Raw genomic sequence first — 20,534 nt, forward strand, 5'->3', positions numbered from 1 at the left:
ATGGAGAACAGCATGGAAGAGAGCAGATGCCACGGAGGAGCAGAACTGCTGGGAAAACTTAGTGTATGCCTTGACTTGAATGAGAGCAGAGAGAAAGAAAATGCCAAAATGGTTATTCTAGTGCTATACATTAGAAAAGACTTGCTTTAACACATCTTAACACAACTGAAAGCAGGGATGTTGGGAACTATATTGAAAGAGGTCAACTTTTTTGGTCCTCACATCATGTAATTCTTTATATGTTAAAAGGAAGTTCTCAGCTAGGAAACTACATCAGCATGGAGTTATGGGGGAGAACACAACATTCACAGAATCACAGAATGGTTTCGGCTGGAAAAGACCTTAAGATCATCCAGTTCCAACCTCCTGCCATAGGCAGGGACACCTCACACTAGACCATGTCACCCAAGGCTCTGTCCAGCCTGGCCCTGAACACTGCCAGGCATGGAGCATTTACCACCTCTTTGGTCATCTGAGGTAGACGGCTTCAGTGTTAATATGAAGTGCCTCCAAAAGCTGTCACCACAAGCCTAGAAAATCAATGTTTAAAAGGGATATTAATATGTAACATACAAGAAATAAGACATCTTAACGGTTGGGACACCTAACAACTGTAACTCTGAAGTGACACCATGCGAGGGAAAACCTATTGGCTTTCCTATGTGTTAGCTTGCTTTCTGCTTATGGTCCCAAATTAAATGAAAGCAAAGATGCTATGTAATAGCAATAGCATCTTTGCTACTACTTTGCTACTACCATGCTATCTTAAATTACCTTTAATTCCAAAATCTCAGCTGAATGCCCTGTCTCTCACAGGCAGGCTTCAGCCACCTCAAAATACTTCCTGAAAGGTTGGTATAAGCAAAGGCCCTGGCATTTTTCCCACTTGCCCCACGTTTGTGATGGCCCTGCTGGTATCTCCTCAGAGATAGGTGCCTTCCAGCACTGCTGTGACCCAGCAGAAGTATTGGGATGCACTCATGTGCTTGTGGGCTGCAGACTAAGAACCTACAGAAAGGCAGAGTGCCCCTTGTCAGGTATCATTCTGGTTTCTCCTTAGTGCTCTCACACTGCTGCTTAATGAATCTCACTGACACTGCTGCCCTCCACTGGGATAAGTGTCAGAAGCTGCTAACCTTGGTTAAAGCTGGAAAAACAGTAGGAAATGCTGCTCAGATCCAGGCTGGGAGCTAAGTGCACAGATGCATTTCGCCAGGACAAATGTAAATGCACCCTTGAGAGACTGTTGGTGGAGCTTCATTTATGGAGAGAAGATGTAATGAAACAATGGAGAGCCAGGTAATGAAATGATGGAGAGACAGCAAAGCACCTGCTACACTGACCTCAAGGGGATAATAGATAAATAAAAGTGAAAACGAGTTCTCCGACCTGAACACTGGAAGGAGGCAAAGAACACTGAGCAAAGGAACATTTACTGTTTGATTTTTATCACATTCAGTAAAACTGGGCTTCATGTCTATTCTCAATGGTACCTACAACCAGAGTATCATCAGTGCCTCCATGTGGTGGAAACACACCTCCACTGACAAGCTGCTCTGCTGAAAAGGAGCAGCTGTATTTGCCAAGTGCCCCTGGGTAGGGGTGAGCTTGCACAACCCAAGTCTCTCCAGATCTGGTCAAGAACCCCCTCTTCTAAGCTGAACCTATGTTTGCTCAGCAGCAAAGCTGCCTCCATGGGGAATTAAGAGACCTTTTTGCTCTTCCCACACAGGGTATTCCATTAAATGCACATAGGACAACATGTGGTAGACCTGGATATTTAGATTTGAGGGTTTCCACTCCTTTACTCCAGCATGAGTTGAGTCAAAATGATTTAAGAGAACTTAAGTATTCTAATAGCTAATTCACCATGCAAAGAGTAATGAGTTCTGGCCAGTTTTAATTACAAATTCAATTAAGGTGAGGTTCCCAGCAGGCACATTAACCTCCTCCTTATAAAAATGCAGACAGCATTACTGGCAGAGAGATCTTTTCCCCTCAAGCATTTTCTCTAGCATGCAGAATGTCCCTAGGAGCAGTCACTGATGCCTGGAAACATCTCTCTGGAGATGCTGTGTGGGCTTTATCAGGCTGTGAATTCACACCTCAGCCCAGGTCAATGTGAAAGTGCAAGGCAGCGCAGCTATTCCTTTAAAAACACGTGTGATGTTGTAACTATGAGGACACAGAACACTTACTGATCACCCCACAAAGGCATCAACCGACTCCACTTTTCCTGGCCTCTAAGAAACAAGCATGATACTTTTTCCAGGGCTCTCCAGTAGGTTTTTTACAGGGATCACAGTGCTTCAGTACTTTAGGATCCCTTTGCTCTGCATAAGCTTCAGTAATGGATAAGAACATTTGCTCCCCTTGCTGCAAGGTAACAGAGAGCAGTTTATGGAGTTCGACAAAATGACTTGTGCAGTGGCTGGTGGCTTTAACTGCCCTTAAACACATGGGCAGACACAGTAACCCTGACTTTTAAAGGTGTTATGTTTAAATGGTCCTCTAAAGTCAAACCAACAGCTTAAAAGACCTACTTATCCTGCTTTGAGCAGGCTGTTGGAGGACCCAACCAAAGCTCCCTTCCAAGCTCTATTATTGTATGAAGATCAAATCACAGACGTCTCCACTATAAGGAGATATGTACGGGAAGACTTACAGAACAGCCTTGCTCTCTGTAACCTCTTTTGTTACTGCATTTGGACGGGAAAGGGGCAGAAAGGAAGGCAAAGGAGAAGGAATGAGGAAGTCTTGCACCAGCCCTTTCCCCATGGGCTGAGGGAAAGGATGAATTTGAACTGTGCCAAAAGCCTGAGAACTCAGGGAATCACATGGAAGAAAGGACACAGACTATAAATGCCCCAACTAGCTTGGAAACCCCACACATGAGGCACTTCAGCTAGGAAGTGATAGATACTCAGAGGGATGTTAACTGGACTTCCTGAATTACTTTCATTTTTGGTCTGATCCATTATTTTTTTTAGAGGTCCCAACAACTGAATAACAGAAATTCCTTATAAATAATCAGGAACAACCAGGCTGGATCTACACAGTCCTTCAGAAGCCCCAAGAACTCCCATAAGCAGCAGTTTATGGCCTGTGTCCAAGCAAGCACCAATTTTGCTTGAGGTTTGCTGCAATCCATAGTAATAGGTCACCCTGATCCCCCAGAAAAGAAAACCAGAGGAAGATGTTTGCACACATCCCTGCAGGTAAAAGCCATGGAGTTTCATAAAGTATTGGAAACACTTTACAGAGGGATGAAGGGTGCATTATCTTGTGCCAAAGCCAGCTTAGGAGAACATGCTCCCAGCATCAGGAGTTTGTGTCAACTGAGTGACAAGAGAAAGGGCAAGAAGATGTTCCCATTGCCATGCCATCTGCTGTGCTCTGTGCTCCTTCCTCCCTGTCATCCACTGCCCTGGGTAAACAGCCACTTGAAATGAAACCAGCAAGTGCTGCAGAGCACACACTGTTCTCAGCAGGAACATGAAAATGGACTCAGATGTGGTAGTCAAACAACAAAAAACAATAGCCAGATCTACAAGAAGAGAGAGGAGTCAGCCCAAGCTGCCCTCCCCTTGCCATACCCACCTACCCAGAGGGTGAGTACATCTGCTTTGCAAAGCACTCCATCTGTGAGTGATGGCAAAGAGCACCATCTGAAAAACAAAAAGCACTGTCTACAGCATCCTGGCAGTGGGGTTTCTGTGGGTAATATCCATATCAAATGTCCTAGCACAGGGTATCCAGTGCACCTCTGTTTGAAAGCTGGTTACAAACAAAACCAAGGCTTTTTGAGGACCACTATCTCTGTCAGATTCTACATTACACTGCTATTAGAAGCAATTTTCAAGAGTGAAAACAGAAAGATCAGTTAGACTGGTACAGTGTGCACAGGTCCTTTGATACATCCTTTCCCAGAAGGGCTGCAAACATTCCCTTTCCACAAAGCCATAACCTCCTTTCCTTTCCAGATTGCACAGAATGGCCCAGATCACACTCATCCTGAGACCTAACCATGGCAAATACAAGTTTAGACAAGAACACTGTTCTTTGGTACTGGTACCAGGAGTAGTGCCCATATAAATCCAGACATCCAGCTTATGTTCATGGCAGCAAGATGAGTTCATCACTGGATTTTTCCTTTCCAAGACCATGTTTCCCACTGGCTTCTTTATCATCCAGATCACATAGAGATCCAGATCCAAGCAGAAAAATCTCACTCTGATTTTTGAACTTTGTACTCTTTACTTCAAGATATATAGGATCACAGAATAGTTAGGGCTGGAAAGGACCTTAAGATCATTTAGCTTCAATGCCCCCAAACCTATCTGTTTACTGTACCGCTGCCTCTTTTTGGGGTGACAACTCCAGCCTCAACCCAGGCCTAGCATTTTCTCTCATTCAGTAATGAAACAGCTGGAATTCTTACAGAAAAATGAGATTCTTTGCTGAACTTTGTGAAGGTAGTGGCCAGAACTGCTGCCATCCATGTGAACGCTCACATGGAGCAAAAGTGGTGCAACCACATTTGACCAGTGAGGTCAGGCTTGCATCCACCTGCACTTCACCGTCTCTCTTTCCTAAAATCCAACTGAAAATCCTAGACATCCAGGCCAACAAACCAGTGAATTCCCACGCTGCTTTACTCTTGTATGAAATGCCTTCTTGGTAACAGCCACTTCCAAAATTCACCCCTGAATAAGGATCGGTCTGAATGTCGGACAGGCTTCAGTGGGCAATGCCCCATCCTGGTGATGCACCATACACAGGAGGCACTGCAGTGCTCTGCCTCTGTCTTGGGAGGCTGCAAGAGTGACCTACATCCTTTGCAGGTACATGACAATACCTGAAGCACTGCATCATGGTTAAACATGTTCCCTTACTGCTGCAGGTAAACCAGAGCCCGCCCCACTGACTGGTATTTGGGTTCTGCTCTGCTGGGTCAGCAGAGGGAGTGCAAGAACAAGCAGCATTCCTACATTCAGAGCTGAGGCAACTCACTCCATGTTTCTCCTAACACAGTAAAGCTGCCACTACTCATGACAGTCACCACTGACAATTGTTTCAAGTGAAGCCCAGAAAGAAAACAAGTAAAGCACCTTTTCCAATGTCCATCAAATAGGAAAGGATAAAAAAACCCAAACAGAATCAGATGGTACCTTGGGAGTAATGCAAAGCATTCTGCAAATATTTGAACTAAAAGTTAAAAAAACCAAAACCAATGGAGTGAGACCTGTCAGTATTTGAATGACTGGATAAATAGGATCATCTTTATCATTTGTCCTCATTCCAGGAAACAGCCATCCTCCATGTACACTCATCCTTGTTTTAGTCCCTGTCACTGATGTGCCTCCAAAGGATTCTCATCACAATAAACGCTGGAAGAGCACAAGCACACCCTTTACAGAAGGGCTAGCGGCATTTTGGTTTGGTTTTCTGTCACACAAAACAAGGAGTGTTTGATGGCCTCTCTCTGGAAGACAAAACCCTAAAAGGGAAGGCAGAAGAGAAATGGACTCACCTCATCCAGTTTGCTTTGGTTTCATCTGTCCCATCGATGGATTTGTAGCGGTTGTTCTTATCAACGATCTGTGAAACAAGAGAACAGATGGAGTATGTCAACTAGCTGGTCCAGACAGCAGGTGTATTACTCTCAAATCACTGCTTCAGTTCCTGCCTTAAGTCAGGACATGAATCTCAGCTGTCCTGGTACTACAGGCTGTTGCCCTGGATATGTGTGTGGAGGCTACTCAGAACTAAGAAGCATCTCCTATGCACAAAGGTAATACAGAACTATGAATGCAGCTGACAAAACTGCTAACAGTCCTCAGATACAGAAGATTAACTCCCCTTTCAGCACAGGGCTGAGACACACATTTACTTTACAGACAGAAAAGCGTGAGCAGCAGTTCAGAGCAGCAGCTCTCAATTATTTTCCCACCTATAACTCAAGTCCTGAATCTCCTAATAATTAATACCTGTCCATTCAGTGACATCTCTATCTCCTAGGCTAAGCAAAGCCTGTAGTACTGGGGGAAAAATTATGGGTTTTGATGCTGGAGTCTGCATATAGATCACTTCCTGATGGACTGGATCTCCTCTCTCCTGGCCTCTTGGATGACCTACTGTGCTCAGAAAGGAGTGCTGCATGTCCATGAGAGAGCTCTGCAATCTCTAGATACAGTCCTTCCTCTATCCTCAAAGTAATGACTGGAGCAGGAAAAGGTACTGGAGGATTCCCAGGGTTGAGTGGGGATGGAAAACATGGCCAGGGGGCAAGAGGAAGCAAACTCTGCTTCCTACAGCCATGAACTTGGTGCCATGGCACCTGGTCTCCTTTCACTATCTACACCCTTAAGCTGCTAATAATTACGGCAGTAGATGTTTGCCTACTGTGGGTCAGCAGATCTTCAGAGATGGGGGAAGATGGCTAAGATTCAGTTCCACAAGTCCCCCAGCTCTGAGCTGAATGGCTGGGGCATCACTTCACTGGGGAGACAAGTCACTCACCAGCCATGAGAAGAATCCTGCAGACTTGTCCTGGCTGGACATCTGCCCCTCGTACGGCCCGAAGATGTGCCCTTTGGGGATCACCTCGTTCATACAGCGCACGTCGTTCTCCCCATTGGGCTCTTTCACCACCTCCATTCCAGGCGGGATGGTCAGCGCTGCCCGGTCAGGGATGCCAACAGGCACTGGGGTGTCTGACACGAACACTGGGGGGCCATGGTTCGGGCATTCATCCACAAAGTACTCCTGGCAGGACTCACAGACTGCGGGTGTGAGGGTACAGGGGTTAGGGTGGGAGGATGTGATGTCTGTAAAAGCTCATGCAGCTCACAGGACACACAGTACTCAGGCCAGTGCAAACCAGCTCTCTCCAGCCTGGCTAAGCCCCTTTCCCAAAGCCTGGCCTCCATGCAGACACTTCACCAAGGGCTCACTTGTTTCACCACACAACTCTCAACAAGTGCTCTGTCCCAGCCCACGCCTGCCCAACCAACACCTGTGCTTGCATGAGCCCTGGTGTCCTACACAGATTCACCACCAAGAGCTACACACAGGGAAAGGTGCCACCACCATCTGCACAGACAGAGGTTGGCAGCTCCCTGCATATCCCTGGATAGCAGCAGTGTCCTCAAGCCAAAAGGTTTGATTCCCCACACACCAGCGGGGAGCTAAACCAAACAACCCTGAAAACAATTACCCTCATCATACAGCCTTTATTCAGTGTTTGGGAGAGAGACAGCAGCCCCAGGTACTTGCCCTGTGTCCAGACAGGGACTCAGGCCTACAGTTTGGTATTCTGTAGCTATGCCAATGTGACTACAACCGTTTCCCAGAATATGGGGAAAAGAGTTGTCCCTTCACAGTTTCTGAATCTAAGCCTTTGGGTTTTGCAGGCTCCTGGAGTTTTCCCTACGTGCATTTTCACATTTCCAGCACACTTTCCACTCGCCTCCCTACTGCTGCAGAGCCCCACGACAGACAAACTGCTTTTGTGCAACAGCTTCCTAGCAAATGTGCTGGAGGAGCATACAAATTTGCCCCAGCTTTTTTGTCCCCTGCTTCCCAACCTAAAGCAGCAGGGCATCAACTAGGAAAGACCAAAGCCTATGCAAGTGGCAGCATTGTTTTTCCCCTCACTCACAAGACACTTACACCAGAAATCCACCTGCTGAAAGCTCTTGGTCATGATCAAATCCCGTTTCCCTTTCAGTTTCTTGGGTTCCACCTCCATGGACTGTGGGTCAGGCCTTCCAGAGCTGGGGAGGGAACAAGAGAAAGATGACATTAACCAACCAATATGCTGGGACTGCACAGAGAGAGGAGCAGAAGCAATGGGGCCTGATCAACTCTCTTAGTCCTGACACCTACAGCAGAGAAATGACTCCACTTGCTGCCCAACCTGCCAAAAGCTGGTACCTGAGATGGCTTAAGGCTCAGACTACAGCAGGTAGCTTCAGCTACAGCACCTCCATGCATGGACATTAGGACAAATTCCTTCATGGAATGGTAGTCAGGCACTGGAACAAGCTGCCCAGGGCTGTGGTGGAATCACTGTCCCTGGAAGTGTTCACAAACCGTGTAGATGAGACCCTCAGCGACGTGGTTTAGCAGTGGCCTTGGCAGTGCTGGGGTAACGGTTGAACTTGATGATCTTAAAGGTCTTTTCCAGCTTCACATGGGAGGGTTTTAATGACTTTGAGAAGTTCAAGTATACCCCTCACAACCAACTTTAAGCTCGGGGCGGGTGGAGGTAGAGAGAAAGAGGTTAGAGTACACGGGACTGCAGCTCAGCCACGTACCAAGGCTGTCCATACTCCTGGTCCCGGCGCGGAGAGCAGGCCTCTGTTTTTATTGTCACCATCTCCCCTAAGGAAGCCTGGGTCTGGATCAAACAGTCCTTCAAGTTCTCACTCATGTTCTGAAAGAGAATGAAGGGAGGGAGGAGAAAAATGAGCACCCAGGAAATGGCAGCCTTCCTCCCCCAGGAAATCACAGCCTTTCTCCTCCGGGATGCAGCAGCAGAGCAAGTTTGCACCAAGAGTCACTGTCATCATCCAGGGCACAAGTAGATGGAAACCCCTTCCCGTGCTGGGGAGGAAAGAGCAGTTCAGTCGCAGGTCAGGTGAAGTGTGTCAGACACCATGGAGCAACCTGAGGCACGGGGAATCTGAAGTATGCACCACAGCACCCATTAAAAATGTCATGCATGGAATTTAAGACGGATGGGTGGGATGTGTTATGGAAATACGGAGCACCACTACCTCAGAGCAAGCGTCTGGAGACTGAATGACAAGAGGAATGCAGGTTGTAGCATGAACCAGGATCCATTTACAAATACGATTCTATGAACCATCACTTGATTCTATGATTCTAATATAACATATACCAGTTCCCATGACCTCTGCAGATGGAGCTTTCAGTGTGCTCCGTACACCTCGGACAAACAGGTAAGTGCCCACAGTGCCCTGCAGGACTCCACCAAACTGCACAAGTCATGCTCTCAACCTTCCCATCCCTTGCAATGACCTGACCTGAGCTACCACAGCCCTCCCGGCACACAGGCTGCTGCAGGGAAAATGCTTCTCTCTCAGCTCAATGCAAGAGCCAGGAAAACCTCTTAACGATATCTGAGGACAGCAAACTCCAGAATGATAACAATTCCTTCCTCCCCCATCACGGGATGGCGCTGAAGAGAAAATACTGATAAAGCAAATGATGATAATTCTGAATTGCTTGACTCAAGATCTTTGGAAGAGCCATTAAGCTTCACAGCATCTCAGACTGACAGAAGAAATAGAACGCTGCTTGCATTTGTCTTAAGACTTCCTCCAAGGCATGCACACTGGCTGCCCCCAGGCACCATACCAGATTGGACAGACTTCACAGCTGCTGCCCCCAAAATTCCCTGTGACCCACCCCTCTTTTCCATGTCCACAGCCAGTAAGAAGGAAAGTGACAGTAAGGGCAAGGAGGGACTCATTATTCTGCAATGCTGAACCCCTGGTCTGCACTCTCTGTAGGGGGAAGCTCTCCAGTCATGGCCCCATGCACCAGCCACTGTTGCAGGCAGGGAATACCTGCCCTTCCCAAAGGAGAAGCCTTTCCTGGAAAGTCTGCAGTAAAACAGCTCAAAAGGCAAAAAGCAGCAGCTGGGGCAGAAGGAAATTATTAAAACCGAGAAAAGATGGGTGCTGCCCCAGAGCTGGTTAGCTGTGGGGACTGCAACGGTGCTGGCTGGGGGGGAGATGCTCTTGGTCAGTAAACCAACCCATTTGGAAGCCTGGTGGATGAGGCACCTGGAGGTAAAACACTCACAACCCCCAGGGCTTCAGTAGGAAGAGATGCAGACATCTGTCTGTGAAGAGACAATGGCTTTTCCTTTCCTACTCTTCCCTCCTGGAGATTCCTGTTATGGAGCAATAGAGACCCTGTGATGATGCAGTGCGACCTCCTGCACAAGGCAGGCCACCGCACTTCCTCCAGTGAACTCCTTTAAACTACGCCATGTCTCCAACAAGGAAAAAGGGAAAAAGAAGAAATCCAGTGTTTATTTTACAGGCAGAGCCGCTCATTTCACTGTATGCCTTCCCCCTCTCTCATGGTCCTCCCTGAACTTATCAGCAACATTCCTGCGCAGCACCGGCCGCAGCACTCCTGCGCTGACGGGAGCAGCACCTTGCACGGCGATAACACCCTCCCTGCCCTGCTCAGGATTTCCATGTTTGCGTCCAAGAACCCATTTACTTTCTGCCTGGTTTATGTTCTGAACAACTGTGCTGCTTTAAGAGCCCAAGCTCCTGCAACAGCTCCCTCCTTCCTGCTCTGAGACTCGGTACCTGCATTCATACAACTCCTTCTGGTCCCACCCAGCATACATGAGATCACAACTCCACCACTAACTTGCCTCTTTTCATTACTTGTGACTTGCTTAGATTTTGTGTTGCCCACAAACATAATCCAAATTAACTTCATGCTTTAGAATCATAGAATTCCAGGCTGGTTTGGGTTGGAAGGGTCATTACGATCATTCAGTTCCAATGCCCTTCCATGGGCAGGGACACCTTCCACTAGAGCAGGTTGCTCCAAGCCCCATCCAACCTGGCCTTGAACACTGCCAGGGATGGAGCATTTACCACTTCTTTGGGCAACCTGTGCCAGTGCTTCACCACCCTCACAGTAAAGAACTTCTTCCTTATATCTAACCTGAATCTCCACCTGTTTAACCTTAAATCCATCACCCCTTGTCTTCTTACTACAGTCTCTGATGAAGAGTCCCTCTCCAGCATCCTTGTAGGCCCCCTTCAGTTTTCCTCCAGGACAAGAAGAGACTTAAGAAATCACACAATCATTTAGGCTGGAAAAGATCTTCAAGACCATTGAGTCCACCCGTAAACCTAACACTGCCACCACCACTGAGCCATGTCCCTAAGTGCCACATCTACACATCTTTTAAATGTCTCCAGGCATGGCGACTCACCCTCTTCCCTGGGCAGCCCGTTCCAGTGCTTGGTAACTATTTCAGTAAAGAATTTTTCCCTAATATCCAATCTAAACTTCCCCAGGCCCAACTTGAGGCCATTTCCTCTCACCCTACCACTTGGAGGAAAAGAGACCAACACCCATCACTTGATTAGAATCAAGCCAAAGAAACAATTCCCACGTGACACTGCTAGAAATACACTTATCAGCAATGGCTCTCCTTTTGTCACACTGTGACCTTTCATTTAATCAGGTTTTTGTTACTCATCAAAGAGTTTGGGTTGAAGGGACCTTAAAGCTCATCCAGTCCCAGCCCCCTGCCACAGGCAGGGACACCTTCCACTAGAGCAGGTTGCTCCAAGCCCTGTCCAACCTGGCCTTGAACACTGCCAGGGATGGAGCATTTACCACTTCTTTGGGTAACCTGTGCCAGTGCTTCACCACCCTCATACTGAAAAATTTCCTTTCTTCTATCTAGCCTGGATCTCCCCTCTTTCAGTTTTAAATATTACCCCTTGTCCTAGCGCTACAGGTCCTACTAAAAATCCTGCTCCATCTTTCTTACAACCCCCTTTTGAGTGCTGAAAGGCTGCAAGAAAGTCTCCCTTCTCCAGACTTACCCAGCCTGGCTCAGCCTGGCTCCAGAGCAGAGCTGCTCCAGCCCTCGCAGCATCTTTGTAGCCTCCTCTGGGCCTGCTCCAACAATGCCACACACTGAATCATTCTAGATGCTTATTCCGATGATCTGTGGCACAACTTCAGTGCATTAAACACACAACACATACCAAAGCTTTAACCTTCATCAAGCAGAATTATAGCAACATCAGAAAATCACACAAAACCCCTATTTTAAAATATCTGAACAGGCTGATTATTGCAATTAACACCCCCTTAAATCATGACCAATCCACCCCCTATCTGCTATTGTTATTTTATTGGAAGCCAACATCAGACTGCCAACTATTCTAGCTTGCCCAGATTAGACTTGATATTAGCTTACTTGTTAGCAACTAACACACACTTTTTACTCAGTCTAACTCACATTACATGTATGTATATATACATATATTTTAAACCAGCATTTATGGCCCAGAGTGTTGCTCAGCAGCCCTTTTAAAATCCATGGATGCATGGAAACAGCAGTAGCTGCTGTTTGGTATTTCCCCAAGCTACTGCTACAGCAGAGAGCATCACGTTGCTGCTGCAACTGGTACCATCATCCAACTTTTCTAGCAGCTACAGGAAAGAATATCTGACATTTCTCCAGTTCCAGGCACCAGCAGGTGACTGCTTTCAGGACTGGTTTAGATTCTGATGTATCTAAAGCTGGTTTTGAGTTTCACTAATTTCACTGCCCATTAGTTCCTCCTTCTTGCCCTTTCTCCCCCCCTTTCAGTTTCCCACTGCTACAAGAGACTAGTTCACATTCTGTACTTTACACTTCCTCCAATTCATTGTTCTTTTCTCTTTTTTGGGGGCAATTTTTATAGCTGTGTTTGTGCTAACACCTAAATATGAAGCTCCTCTGAAGGTTTCAGATGATGTGGAGAAGCACCATGTACGCATAAGCAGAGCAGGCTCCTTGGTTACTGCTGAAGATATTTCAGCAGGTACTTTGCCTGCTATGTGCATGTCCTTGTGCCTACCAGGACAGCCAGTCCTCCCAAGTGTCACTGTGCACACAGCCTACTGCAAAGTCATAAAACCATAGAATGGTTTGGGTTGGAAGGGACCTTAAAGCTCATCCACTTCCACCCCCCTGTCATGGGCAGGGACACCTTCCACTAGAGCAGGACGCTCTAAGCCCTGTCCAACCTGGCCTTGAACACTGCCAGCGATGGAGCAGCCACAACATCTAGGATGATCCCTAGGTGAGAGGGATGCTGTGAAGATCCAGGTGTTGTTTGCATGCAACATCAAGTCCTCTAAACACGAGCGTGACTGCTACACATCCCAAAAGTCATCCCTGGGTTCACAGGCAGTGCCACATAACCTCTCCCACTTTCTTCACAAAGTAGATAAGGACCCGTCACATATCTTCATGACACATGCAGTGGCTTCGCCATGTTGCTCACAATCAGGGAAGTAGAAAACAAAAGAACATGGGAGCTGTTAATCTCTAATGCAGAAAAAAAAGCGTAGAAATGGGGTTAAGCATGAACAAACCTGTGAATTCCTGTCTCCAAGTATTCCGCCTTTATCATTGCCCCTCTTGTAGTTACTAGTTAACAGCCTGAGACTCTTATCTGCACGGATCAGACTCCAAAACAGAGCTTTAATTTTACATTTTACTGGCACGTTTCCCAGACTGGGACATTCTTGCATGTGAAACAGCCATATAGGAATCCATCCCCTCCTCAGCACACAGCTCCTCCACTCAGTTTCTCACTGCCGCCTTTCTGGAGGTCATCCCCTCTGCTTTTAAGAAAGATCTTGTGTAGCTTGTAACATGTTTTAAAGTGCAGGCCCATGGTGAAAGACGGACTTGAATTCATATGCTTCTTCTACAGTTGCATATTATTATCAGAAATAGGAATCCAGAACAGTCAGCTACTGATGAGACAAGAAGGGGGAATAAAGCAAAGCATTCAAGGCTCTGAGCTCCCCCCAAACAGCCAAGAAAGACCCAAGCTGACTGCTCTTCTCGAGGTGAATTCACTTACCCAGGTCCTTGGCCATGCTAACCATATCAGGTCACTATATGAAGTACCAGGTGGCTACACAGCTCATGCTCACCACCAATGCAAATACCAAGAGATTCCACAAAATAAGAGGGAGAACCAGTTTGCCCAGAGGAGGACCACTGTCCACGGACAGAACCAAACCCATGCTCCACTGGGAAAAGAGCTTTCGCCTTGACAGTTGCCACAGCGCTAGCTTAACTTTCCCCCTTAATGTTCCTATGGGCAAAGGTGTTCTGCATCCTGAAAGCTGGTGTCAGGGAAAGACCTGATGACCTGTCTCCCAGCTTGATGCAAGGCCAAGGCTCTCTGACAGCCAAAGAGCAGGGCTGAGCACAGCCAGCACAGCTGGAGACAAGCTGGGTTAGTCACAGATTCAAACTCAATTAGTGGAAATTACAGGGCATGGATGATATAAGTTTTTGAGCATCACGGGCTATGATTAGGACTTGGTTAAATCATTGCCAATCACTCCACTACAGTCAGTAGCTGTAAATTCACCAAAAAAACAGGAAACATTTTGAGTCTTGAATTCTGAAGACACTAAAGAAGGTCGAGACTACAAGAAACCTTCAAAACCACAGCACTTAAACCCATTTTACTGCAGGGAAGGCTGACTGTTCTCAGTGTTTTCAATTACTTGCTCAAGACCAACAACTGACACGACAAACAGCATCAGGGTGCCACTATGTTCCTGGTGTCATCCTCACTGTAGACAGGCTGGGGAAAGGGAAATTCCCGTTTGCCAACCTGGAACTCCTCCTGTCGTTTCAAGTGGATGCAAGATGTGCTCACAATGTCACTCTTAAATGGTTTACTGGCAAAACATGTCATCAAAACCTGCCATGATCTATTTTGTGACAGACACATTTCAGAGGGAGAAGAAGAACCTCTGAAATAATCCCTGAACTAGTCTTAAATTTGTCTTACAGTGGCTTCTAGCAAAGGTGGAAAATGATGATGATTTTACAGGATTTGACACAAAATTCTGTATTATGGTCAGCTGGAAGCATCTGCCCTTTGCTGATGATCATGAAGTAAGAAGCTAGTATCATATAATCATGAAATGGTTTGGGTTGGAAGGCACCTTAAAGCTCATCCAGTTCCAACCCCTGCCACAGGCAGGGACACCTTCCACTAGAGCAGCTTGCTCCGAGCCCCGTCCAACCTGGCCTTGAACACTGCCAGGGATGGGGCAGCCACAGCTTCTCTGGGCACCCTGTGCCAGTGCCTCAGCACCCTCATAGTGAAAAATCATAGATCAGCACAAGCCCCTGCAAACCAGGTACTATTTGGTGCAACTGCATTGAGCGTTGAGTAAGGACTCAGCACAGCAGGATGCTGTGTATGTAAAGCTTCCATGAAGCCTTAAAGCCTATGAAACAGTGAAACACGCCATGGAGCCAAGGCAGCTACTCACTGCAGCTGGAAGAACAAGCAAGTGACTTGCACTTTTTAAATATATTAAAAATAATTCCCTTAAACTGGAAACTTCTTATTTTTACTCTGTTCAGCTCCTTCTGCTGATCTCACAGATTCACAGTCTGAGGGTAGAAAGGAGAATTAGGTCAACCTGACTGATCCCCTGTACGTCACATGCCCTTTAGCCTACAAACAGGACAAAATCTCCATCCAAGCCTAGCAAGGGGAAGAGAAGCCAACACCTTCTTAGAAGTTCATTTCAACTGTTAATCCCAACAAGGGACATGCTGTATCTGGATCTCTCTAGTTCTGGGTACCAGTCAACAGCTCTTCCAAAGGGCCCTGCAACCCCATGGGAAAGGCTGAAATAGCCATCATGTTGGGATGGTGCTTTGTGACCATGGGAAGAATTGCTTCCCATGTAACAAACCTCACCATGTTTGGTCAGTTGCACTTCTTTGCCTTAGGCTTCTTCAACATATACATATATACATTTACAAAATTAAAACATACACAAACCCCCAGTGCTAAGACAAGATGCTGTTACACCACCATTTTTCTCCCCAAGGACAGAACAAGGGTACAAGCAAGTGGCAGACGTAAGCCTTGTTTCTTAAGGCACTGTTGAAAGGTGTTTGGACAGCAACAGTGATCAGCACTGAATAAAAACACATATATAGCAGAGTCCTGGATATGAACCCATGCAGCATCTTCTCAACTTCCCAACTGTTTTTTGTCATTCTTCTGTGTAACTCCTCCAGTATTCTCTGCATGACTTCAAGATGCTGGCACCAGAAAGCCACGCTGGTGTCAGACTAAGCTTGAAGTAAATATAAGCACTACAGACATAAAACTGCCTCCTCACCCTGATTCATCACCTCCCTGTTTGTATGTCCAAAATCAGAGTGATCTTTTCCAGGCAGGACCTGGCACTGAGGCTCCCTGAAGACACCTGCCCATTCTGACCCCTACACGGGACTGCTCAGGCCTCCCTTCACAGATTTCAGGAGATACCTTCCCAGGTCCATAACTCTCCACTTGTCTGCATGAAAATGACTGTTTCAATGGCTCCATTTACCAAACAAACTGCGTAACTCCATCCTTCCCCTATCAACAGCTGTATTTCACCAGACTTGCTTCATCGACACGTTTTGCCAGCGGCAAGTTGTGACTTCTTCTGCATCACTGAGTGAATGTGAGGCAGAATTGGCTTCTTCCCTCGCCTCCTTTGGAGGGAAGGATCACCGAGTCCACTTCTTTGAAGCCACAGTCTCCACATATCATGTTGCAAAGACTCTTCTGTAAAATGATCGAGCTCTATCTTAAAATAGCTGGATTATTTGCTCCCCTCATCTAACGTGGCAATGCCAGAGCCTTGATCTTTTGATGCTGAAAAATGATTTTCTAAGTTCATTTTAAAGTTAATACACAAACAGTAAATTCATTAGTGCACTAATACTGTCCTTTTGTTCTGAGTATCCTTCACCCCCCTTACTCTTTATACTGCCACTTCAGTTTATTTACTGGATGCAGACTATCAATCGCTACCTTGACTTCCTAACCACTCGTACTTTATTGAAATTCTATGGTATCAGATATTAGGTATTAGTTGTGCCCTCATGCACTGAGTTAACCGCCTTATAGATCCAAGTATATCACATCTATGGATCTTTCTTTAAACCAACAAAATCTTCTAAGCTAAATCAGATCTGTTGGAGAAGTAGAAGACACTTTCCATAACATCAAGTTTCAGGCATGAACTATTATATATTTACCCAGAATCAGTGTCTTGCTACCCAATCTATCATTTCCAGAACCATCCCAACACAACCACGCTTCCAGTCTCCTGGATTTGCTGCGATCCACCAAGACTGATTAAAGATGAACATCAAGCAACAAGCTAGACACCTCTTCCTGTTTATCTATCTAGGCCTCGCTGTTTCAAGGGAACATGCTTTTTCCTAAGCATAGCTTGCCAGCAAAACTTTGCTTACCCACAGGACCTACACTATGCAACTCCTATGAGACTCCCTGGATCTCTACTTACAGGGCTCAACTTTTGGATAATCAACTTACTGGGAAATTTACCCACAGAGAGGGTAATCAGTTATTGGAACAGCCTCCCAGGGAAGTGGTGGCATCACCATCCCTGGAAATGTTCAAAAACCATGCAGATGAGGCCCTCAGTGATATGGGTTAGTGGTGGCCTTGGCAGTCCTGCGGTAATGGTTGGACTTGATGATCTTAAAAGTCTTTTCCAACCTTGCTGATACTATGATTCTATGATTCCCTCCATACCTTGCTGCTAGCCCAGACAGCAGCCTCAGTGGCAATCAAGCAGGCACAGCTTAACAAAGAGAAGTTATCTTTGGGTCTGGAAAAGTCAAGTTTTTCATCACTTAGACGCCTTTATAGAAAGTAAAGATGTGAATTTAATGCCCGTATCACCCACCCATCCACGGGCAGACAAAAAGGCTGGAGCGAGGAAGCACTTGGCTGAGACACTGCAGCACACTCCTGTTCTTCTGCTGCACTAGGAACAGCCACAGGAGCGCCTTTCATGTTGTACAAAGCACGTGCAGGAAACCCAAGCCACCCCAGTGGGGTCCTGCCAGCCCTGCCACACGCCTGGGACCCTGCCACATAGCACTCAGCACCCACCTGCTGCCCAGACACCCACCCTGAGGACCCCTGCGCTTGTGCCAGCCTAAAAATGCCTCTGGGGGAGCGATACCAGCGGTTCGTGTATGTGAGCACTGACGGATGTGAGAAAGAAGGGGAAGGGAAGGCGTGGGGGGGTGGGCAGGAAGCAAACCCCAGACAGTACTTTCTAAATAGCAGATGTGGCTATTCTGGCTAGCAAAGTTCCACTTCAATTTCTAACCAACAGAGATGGGAAATGATTCATGAAAAAATCAACGGGATAAAATTAGCTGGAAGGCAGAGAGAGAATTCACGCGAGCCAACAGTCATGGGCTGCAGTGCCAGCACTACCAGCCCTGCCTGGCATTGCAGCCTCCGGTGCCCTTCAGTGACAGGCACCCAGCCAGCAATCAGCTCCACACATATTTCCTTAGTGTCTAAATTAGCCCCTCTGGAGAACACAATCCATCTTTTAACAAGACAGCCTTTCACTCAAGGCTTTTCTACAAGTTCCAGCTCTTTATCTTTTAATAAAGAAGACTACCTACAGCAGTCTTGATTTTTTCTTGCACTGGTGAAGGTGTAGTGGTGCTAGAGGAGAGGACAGGACAAAGTGACAGGACACCTAAACCGTTCTATGACTCTATGACTCTATGACAGGCTTGCAAACACATCTGTAACCACGGCCAAGCTAAGCATGACATTCAGACTGTTCCCCCGAGTCAGAAAGCTCAGTGCATTTCACCTTGTCCTGCACAAAGCCATTAACACACGCAATAGTGACAACCAAGTGTTTGTCAGCCTTTATACACACTATGAGGTTTAAATAAGACTGCCTTTAAATTCTGTCACATAAGAAGCACAAACCACAAAACACAATTTCACCCGATACAGCCACACGACAGAAAGTTTCTTGAGCAGATGGTATTGCTTACAAAGCACAATCCAGAATCCTGTATCCCAAAGGCAGATGAGAAACCCCCACCCCACCAGGACACCTCTGGACCTCCAGTAGGCACCTGGTTATTGAGCAATGCCCCATCCCACCACCCAGCTCAAAAGCCAAACATCAAACCGTAAAGCCTCTACAGCACCCAGGCAGGGTGTCTCAGCAGCTGGGGGACCCCCATATAGGCAGGACTATGGGTATAGACACAAAATAAAGATAAAATCCTGCTTTGCTACCATTTGTCCAGTTGGTGCCTGTTCATTTCTGCTGAATGATGTTACATTATGGTTCCTCTATGTCTCTTACAGTAGTTTCACTCTACTCGGGCATCAGAACATGGCAAACTTTATTTTTACTTGTTCAGCAAAAAGGGGAAGAATATTTGCAGGGAAAACAAGAAGACAGGAGCAAATCATATTTTCTTTTGCTCTGAAACTCCTAAAACCCTAGCTCAGTCCTTTAAAGGCACTGGTGAACACTCCAGGCAAAACAAGAACAAATCAACTGTTTCATAAAATGCAGAGGAAGCAAAAGCAAAAGCCATATTTATTTCTCCTCATTTGTACCCTCTTGCAGGCCATTAGGGAGATAAGATCACACAGCACAACAACATTATTCAGGGCTGGTAAATCTGTCTACAGGTTAGGGGTTCACATTACACAGCTTGGATGAGTACTGGCTGAGCATGGGTCATGCTGACCCTCTTTTCCTTGGGGCAGGCAGCAGTCCAGATACTCCCAGTGTCCAATCTGCCAAGAAATCAGATATCCGTGTGCTGAATTCACCATCACTACCATATGACCTGCACATTCACTTCCATACAGAGAGGGGTGTTCAGACCCTGTGTATCCTAACACAGCAAACTACAACAGATTTCCAGCCAAGCATTCCTGGTTCATTCCTTCAACCACCCCCTGTGCACCTTCTATATAAAGGTATTGGGTAAAGGCACCAGAAACACCTGGTCCTCTACACTGCGGACGTTTTTAAAGTACTGATTAGCAGAAGAGTGGAAAGAGTCCAAGAACTCATTCAGTTCTAGTCCAGAAATAAGAGGGAGCACATCATAGCGACTTCAGGTGTGCAAGTCACTGAGGAACTACAACAGATCACTGACCCCCCCTAAGAAGATCATAGAACAGCCGGGGTTGGAAAGGACCTTAAGTTCCAGCCCCCTTCCCATGGGCAGGGACACCTCACACCAAACCATACCACCCAAGGCTCTGTCCAGCCTGGACTTGAACAAGGCCAGGGATGGAGCACTCACAGCCTCCCTGGGCAACCCATTCCAGTGCCTCACCAACCTCACAGTAAAGAATTTCTTCCTTAGATCCAATCTAAACTTCCCCTGTTTAAGCTCTAACCCATCACATCTTGTCCTACTACTACAGTCCCTGATGAAGAGTCCCTCTCCAGCATCCCTGTAGGCGCCCTTCAGATACTGGAAGCTGCTATGAGGTCTTCACGGAGCCTTCTCTTCTCTAGGCTGAACAGCCCCAACTTTCTCAGCCTGTCTCCATACAGGAGGTGCTCCAGGCCCTGATCATCCTTGTGGCCTCCTCTGGACTTGCTCCAACAGCTCCATGCCCTTCTTACGCTGGGGACACCAGAACTGCAGACAGTGCTCCAAGTGGGGTCTCATGACCACCAACCACCAGTGAAGACCACACCTAAGGAGGGTATGTTAGCATCAGATTTAGTTGGAGCTAGCTCTCAAGTCCAGGACATGCAGTACCCACGTTTCTGGAAGTAGTGCATTAGCAGCAGCAATGCAGCGTTAGCTGGTGGGATTCTGCCCTGAGGGTCAGGTACCACTGCACCCATCCAGTGGTCCCTCA

General features: G+C 46.8%; 1 protein-coding gene across 5 annotated transcripts in view; it reads right to left on the reverse strand.

Moving 5' to 3' along the window:
• Nucleotides 1-20,534, reverse strand: part of PRDM11 (PR/SET domain 11) — a 52,366-nt gene that overhangs the window by 24,037 nt on the left and 7,795 nt on the right. For all 5 annotated transcript variants that reach the window (XM_062635917.1, XM_062635919.1, XM_062635916.1 and 2 more), the window contains exons 2-5: nucleotides 8,322-8,440; nucleotides 7,675-7,778; nucleotides 6,523-6,785; nucleotides 5,534-5,601 (exon numbers count right to left, since the gene is read on the reverse strand). In XM_062635917.1, the coding sequence (XP_062491901.1) occupies nucleotides 5,534-5,601; nucleotides 6,523-6,785; nucleotides 7,675-7,778; nucleotides 8,322-8,437 (551 nt within the window). In that variant the 5' untranslated portion in view covers nucleotides 8,438-8,440. The remainder of the gene's footprint in view (nucleotides 1-5,533; nucleotides 5,602-6,522; nucleotides 6,786-7,674; nucleotides 7,779-8,321; nucleotides 8,441-20,534) is intronic.

This window comes from Pezoporus occidentalis, unplaced genomic scaffold, assembly GCF_034315485.1.
Source record: "Pezoporus occidentalis ecotype Australia unplaced genomic scaffold, CSIRO_AGI_Poc_V1 ctg46, whole genome shotgun sequence".
Classification (NCBI taxonomy): Eukaryota; Metazoa; Chordata; class Aves; order Psittaciformes; family Psittacidae; genus Pezoporus; species Pezoporus occidentalis.